The sequence below is a fragment of the Grammomys surdaster genome, unplaced genomic scaffold (genome assembly GCF_004785775.1).
Source record: "Grammomys surdaster isolate TR1022 unplaced genomic scaffold, NIH_TR_1.0 148, whole genome shotgun sequence".
NCBI lineage: Eukaryota > Metazoa > Chordata > Mammalia > Rodentia > Muridae > Grammomys > Grammomys surdaster.
The window spans coordinates 2,604,994-2,612,018 of NW_021604606.1; the positions used below are offsets into that span (position 1 = coordinate 2,604,994).

The 7,025-nt window shown below is 41.7% G+C and overlaps 1 protein-coding gene across 1 annotated transcript; it reads right to left on the minus strand.

Moving 5' to 3' along the window:
* Positions 1–4,862: 4,862 nt before the first annotated feature.
* Positions 4,863–5,888, minus strand: LOC114619173 (melanoma-associated antigen B4-like). Its single transcript, XM_028765032.1, has one exon. The coding sequence runs from the start codon at positions 5,886–5,888 to the stop codon at positions 4,863–4,865; it is 1,026 nt and encodes a 341-aa protein (XP_028620865.1).
* Between the last annotated feature and the right edge of the window lie 1,137 nt (positions 5,889–7,025).

Consider the following 7,025-nt stretch of genomic DNA (forward strand, 5'->3'; position numbering starts at 1 on the left):
CACACACACACACACACACACACACACACACACACACACACACACACCATGGGAGTAGTGTCAGCTCTGTCTACTAACAACAGTGTTCTCAAAATGTGCTAGTTCTGAACTATCTGGGCTGCAGGTTCTACATTTACAGTTCGGTAAACTCTGTTCTCTATAAGTGATGGAAATTGTGTAACAAATGGAAAACACTTGAAATTATGACTGCCACATATAATATTTTTATATAAGACTTTCCTTCTCTGCTACCTCATGCCTACAATTTTTAAACATTATTTTTTGTCCTTATTCCAGACATAAGGAAGATAGGTGAAGAGTCATTTGACATCTTTCTTGGCTTTAAAGTTTCTCAGTTTGATAATGACAAACAGATACACTTTTCTGTCTCTGTGATTCTAAAGTATATGCTCACTTCAGGAGCTACCCAGGTTCCCTGACTTGCCTCCTGGTAAAACTGTACTTCTTTCCACTCTGAGTGTATGCTAAATCAATATGTTTGGATGCCTTTATACACGTGTGTGGAAGCTAGAACTTGGCTTAATGTCTTAATTAATCCCCAGCTTATTTCTTGAGACAGGGTTCCTCACTAATTTTGGAGCCCACTGATTTGGTTAAGTGGACTAGCCAGCAAGCCAAAGGAAATGCCTTATCTCTCTATGCAGCATGAAGCTTCACTTCACCACAGCACCTGCTTTTTAAAGTGAGAGCTTATGGTTTCCACTCGGGTACTCATGCTTGGGCCAAGAGAATTTTATCAACTAAGCCATCTCCATGACCATGCTCCCTTCCTTCTGTATATTAAGTAAGCATGTGTCTCCCTAAGACCCAGCAGAAGCAAGTAAGGAAAGATATTTCAGGACTACATACTACAAGGAAATTTGTGAAAACTACATCAAGGCTTTGTGATTGGTTGCTCATCACAATACAACAAAAGAATGTCTTCCATCCAAAGTATGAACAATCCTAGTAGTCCCATCTCAAGTGCTGTGAGATGTAACCCTGGAATTGAGACTTGAACTGTCAGCTCACCTAAAGTGAGGTGATAGGCATTTCTGTCATTACCTTGGGTTCCAAATGGTGTCAGTAGAGGCTTCTGTGTAGCACCCACCAAAATGAAGTAAATTTTGACACAATCATATTTTTATCAACCTGACCCAACCCCTGACACAGCCTGGCAATCTTTCCTGACTTTTTTTTTCATATGAAATGACTTTAAATATCTTCATTCTTTTTTTGTTTATAAAGAATTTGTATGTTAACTTTATTTCATAATTTATTATCTACTATTTTTTTCCTTTGGAAGATAAATTCTAGTGCACCTGTATTGAAATAGCTCTTTTCATTGAAAATAGATTCTTCCTTCATACAATACATCCCAACTACCATTTTCCCAAGCTCCACTCAAAGCTATCTTCCCAGTCCCCTCTCCCCAGATCCACTCCCCTTCCATTTTCTCTTCAGAAAAGAGCAGGCCTCTGAGAGCCAATATACAACCAGGACAAAACAAGATTTTTAATATATGGCAAAACTCCTCAGTCAATGCTGGGCAAGGAAACCAAATAGGCAGAAAAGACTCTTAAGCTGGCAAAGAAGTCAGCAACACACCTGCTTACACTGTTAGTGTGCGTTAAGTGGACCATGCCACCAGACAAGAGGAACTGGTAAGGTTTGAGTGAGTCCAAACCCTATGAAACTCAGAACTGAGTACAGTAGGTGTGGGGCCAGTTCCCTGCCATACTCTACCTGTTCTGGAACATGTAACCATGACACTCCAGTGAAAGGACCATGACAGTCACTCATGGTCCAGGGAAAACAGTTGAAGTCCTTCTCCATGCTAATAGAGTATCATTAGCATCTCCAACTGAGCCAATGGGAAACATCTACACCTGGATCCCACCTTACACTTCAATGTTTATAAAGTCCCTATCGACGTGGAATAAAGTACATAATTTATTTTACTGAGAATTATCAGCGAATGGCTGTTTACTGAGTTGTAGCACTTTGTCAAAAAGTTTTCTCTTCCGAAGCATTCATCCCTGCACCTTAGATCCACCTGGCAGGCTGGGCTCATGCCTCTGTTGTCCATGCTGTCCTGCCACTCAGTCACCAGCCCATTGCCACTGCTGCCTGAACAAGCCACCACCCCTGTGCTGACACTGGCACTGCCACATTACCAGGCAAGACCTGGGACCCTAGCTACCGACTTTGTGCAGGCCTCCTTTCTGAGACCTCTAATGGTTTGGCCATTTCCGGTTGGATCAGAGAACCACAGAACCACCCATTTCACTGAGGAAAAGTTAGGAGTCCCACAAAAAACACCAAGTTAGCAACCATAATAACAATATACAGAGGAGATGGTGCAGGCCACATGCTTGCCAACCCCTTTTCTGTGAGCACATGTGAGCTTAGTTGATTCAGTGGATCAGGTTCTCCTGGCATCCTGCATCCCCTCTGACTCCTACAATCTTTCCTACCTCTAGTCATTGGGGTTCTCCAATTTCTGAAGGAAGGAGAATTCCAATTTAGCCTCTCTCTCTCTCTGCATAGTGTCTGGCAGTGGGTCTCTGTACCTATTTGCATATGCTGCCAAAGGAAGCCAATCTGATGATGACTGGACATGCCAGTGGTGAGAATCTTCCTTACAGGCTACAGAAAGATAAACTTAAGAGACCAACTCAGCCATAAAACTCTCAACCTACAATTTGTCCTGCCTGCAAGATATGTGGGAGTGGCCAACCAATGTTTGGTTTAACTTGAAACCTGTGTAATGAGAAGGAACCCATGCCCTACACTACCTGGATGGCCAAGAACCAAAGACTGGGTAACCCAGAGACATAGGGAAGAATCAAATATGACTGGAAAAAAAGTTCAATGAAACAATTCCTAATGATATTCTGCTATAACCTGACTTCATGTAAGACCTAGGGTCTCATTCCAACAGTCTCAAATCTCAGAAACTCCTTAGGGAGAAGTGAAATTTGCCTTGCTGTCTTCAACTACTCAAGTGTTCCCAAGGTGAATGGCAGCCAAAGAAATATGTGTGTAGGGAGGTATCAGGTACCTGGTACAACCTAGAAACCTAGCCTCTGATGACCTGAGACAGAACATATTTCAGTGTTCTAGAAGGCCTTGTGATGCCCCAGGAGGAAGTGAACATGATTCACTGTGTTACCATACCATGTATCTCATCATTCTTTCTGTATTTCTGTATTGATTGATTGTTCCCTCATTTACACTTGGGATCATATTCATATTGACTCCTGCTAGGGAGTATTATAGTCAGTCCCTCCCTCCCTCCCTCTCTCCCTCCCTCCCTCCCTCCCTCTCTCCCTCTCTCTCTCTCTTTTTCTCTCTCTCCCTCAATCCCTCCCTCTCTCTCTCTTTTTCTCTTTCTCTCTCTCCAGTTGAGACCATCCCTATCAATCCCAGGAGATCTTACTGCAGAGAATCACTTCACAAACCACTACAAACTACTACACAAAGGGCTAACTTCAACCTGTCAGTTTTCATGGCCTCCCAGAGATATAGTGATGAGGTTTTGAAACTTGACCTTGCTTCTCTGTTTACCTTTGGGTCCAGAATATGGCTTTTCAAACGTTTCTGTTCTACTTGGATTTTGTATGCTATTGGGGATTATTAGCTTACTGCTATCAGAGCCCAGGAATCTTTTCTCACCTAACATGAGAATGCTGCTGCTGGGGCTGTAATATCTCTTAGAATTCGTGAGGGCATAGGTACTTGCAAAGCCCAGAAGAGGGCATACAATCCCCTAGAGCTGGAGGAAGTGTGAACTATTAGGACACATTAAAGCTAGTAATATTGAAAATAAATAAATCACAGTATGCCTCAGCATAAGGAGGAGTTGTTTAATCTCTAAAGCACATGTTTAACCTCAACTAGTTCAGTTTATGTGGGAACTTCACTAAACATGGGATCATTAAATTTGTAAGCCTCTTCTCTCTATTGAGAAATGATTTTGATACTTTTCTTATATGATGGTGTACAATGCAACAGGTCTGTTGTTGTATCTGTCTCATACTGAAAGTATCATTTATTAATGTATATACTTTAACCTGATTCATTACTATACATATTTTTTCTCTATTTTTTTTTTTTACCTAAAAAATTCTACAGAAAGTGCTATATTCCAGGTCGGGAACCAAAAAAAATAAAATAAAATAAAATAAATAAAACCTTCCCTGAAGATAAGTAGCAATGCATATAGAAAAAAGTTTTGTTGAACAAAACATTGTCCATTTATTATTTCTTCAGGAAGTAGAGACATTTTATACTCTGCAATAACTAGAGTTTCTTTGAGTGTCTAGCACTGCATATACTATACCTCTTGCTTCTTTGACTACACATTTCCAGTAAAAAAGGTGACAATTCCTCTAGAGTAGGTATTAAGATTGTGTTTGTGTAAAACATGAACCTTTAAAAAGATAACTATTTCTCAATGATTCCATTTTTCATACATACTTTAATGCCATAAGTAAAAGCCAGGGTACATCTCTGACATCATTGCAGAGACAAGGACTAGATGAAAACACTCATTGACAACTTAAAACTTTTAGAATATCTTTCTTTCATATCTCCTAGCTTGTTCTTAATCTATTTCATATTATCTTACTGAATATCATCAAATACTTAGAACATTTCATATTAATCCAAAAATTTTGAGCATTAAACCTGGTAAACAACAGTGCAGGCTCAGTCTACAAAACATATCTGTATACATTCACACTCCAAGTCAGTATTTTTCTCGAATAACCCAAAAAGTTACTAACCATATACTTGAGTATAACTTGCAAACAAATGAACAGACTTCTTCAGTCACATACCAGAGGCTACCTTATATCTCACTTGCCAGTAGGATTGCTCAACTTGGACTTAGAATGTCTCTTGGCTTTGCGCTTCGTGCCAGCCTTGGCTGCAGCTTCAGCTTGGGCTTTCTCTTCTTCCTCAATCAAAGCCTGTTCATAATTAGATGAGTAAGCACTGGGCATGGTTTCACTGATCTTAACTAAAAAGTCCAGCACTCTTCTCTTGCTGGATTCAACATAGGCTCTCGGGCCCCATAGGAACTCATAGGAGGGAGGGTCACTATCAGGAACCTGACGGTATTCTAGGTACATTTCCTGCACTAGATCTTCAGTGATGAGCTTCCTGACATTCCCAAAGATGAGGTGTGGGACCTCATCATAGACTCCTAACATATTCAGGAACTTCCAAACCTCCTTCTCTGGGGCACAGTAACCATTTAAGTAGATCACACTTAGGAGAGGGATCAGAATGCCCCTATTGGGAACACCCATCTCATTACTCTCACTTCCATCATCCTGGAAATCTAGCTTACTGACAAGAGTGTAGGTTTGACCATGGGGCTGGACTTCTTTCAACTCAATGCCAAAAACCATATCCAATCGATGGGAGGCTTTCTTGAAGATATCAGGGAAGTGGTTCTTGAACCTTTTGTTGATGACTTTGAGCATTTCTCCCCTCCTTGCAGGCTGCTTAATTTTGTACTTGCAGAGCATGTACTCTACCAACAGTCCCGTCTTCTTTGATAGAAGATCCATGTGTTTGCTTCCAGAGGAGAGCAGGGACCTACAAGAACTACCATTTTTCGCTTCTTGGCCCTTTGCACCTTTACCAGACCTTTTGTGGGCCATGCCTTTACCAGCAGAGGTGGTAGGTGCCTTGCCCTGAGGGAAGCCAGCAGTAGAGCTGCTAGCAACAGCATCTCCAGAATCATGATCAGAGCAGGAGGCTGACTCTCCTTTCTCTGCTGCCTTGGCTTCAGCATCCTTGAGCCTCTGGGCTTCTTCCTGGACCTCTCGACGCTTCTCACGAGCACGGGCCTTACTCTTCTTTCCTCTGGGCATGATGGCTGTGGTCAGGAATAGAAAGCAGTATTTGGGTAAAAGAGCAGGTGATCTCACAAACTTGATCAGGAAAATAATACACCATAAGCACTTTTTGGAGATGCCAAACATCTCAACCTAGGGCTTCAGGATTCCTAAGAAAACTCTGTGTAAGTTTTCCAATCTGCCCACTTTATTTTTGCTATTATTATTATTATTATTATCATTATTATTTTGGCACACGGGTACTTTTTTTTCATTTTAAAGCAGGCATCCAAACTTTACAATATACTCAAGCAGTCCCTCCCTCCCTGGTGTGCATACTGTGTTGGTCTTTTATTTTAAAGAGGGTATCCAAACCTCAAGATTTTCTGAGGCAGGGACTGCCCACTCACACATACTGTGAGGGCCTTTTTGTGTGTGCTTTTTAAAGAGGACACGGAGACTTCATGATATCCTGAACCAAGGACCATTCACTCATACATACTATTGGTCTTTTTTTTTCTTTTTTTTTTTTTTTAAGAGGGCACCCAAACCTCACAATATTCTGTGAGAGGACTGCTTATTCACTATTGTATTGGCGCTTTTTTTTAAAAAAAAATGAGGGCACCATCCAAACCTCGCGATATTCTATGGCAAGCACTGCCCACTCACATATACTGTTTTTGTTTTTAAACAGGTCACTCAAACCTCGTGAGATTCTAAGGCAGGGACTGCCCAGTCACACATAATGTGCTGGTCATTTTTTTGAAGATGGCACTCTAATCTCGTGATAATCTTCACCAAGGACCTCCCACTCACATCTTTGCTCACCCTTATTTTAAAGAGGGCACTCAAACCTAGTGATAGTCTGAGACAGGGACATCCCAGTCAAATACTTTGCCGGTCATTTTTTAAAATATTTATTTTTAAAGAGGGCACTCAATTCTCACAAGATTCTGGGGCAAGGATCTCACTCTCACGTGCTTGTCTTTTTAAAGAGGAAACTCAAACCTCAGGAGATTCTGAGGCAAGGACTGCCCACTCACAAACTATGCTGATCCCCTTAAGACAGCACCCCAACCTTGCAAGATTCTGAGGCAGCACTTACCCCAACCCGTGTTCATACCGCAGGGTCCGGGGGGGGGGGGGGGGGGGGGGGGGGGGGGGGGGGGGGGG

Excerpts from the sequence above, each read along its gene's own strand:
- LOC114619173 (XM_028765032.1), bottom strand. The coding sequence starts at position 5,888 with ATGCCCAGAGGAAAGAAGAGTAAGGCCCGTGCTCGTGAGAAGCGTCGA.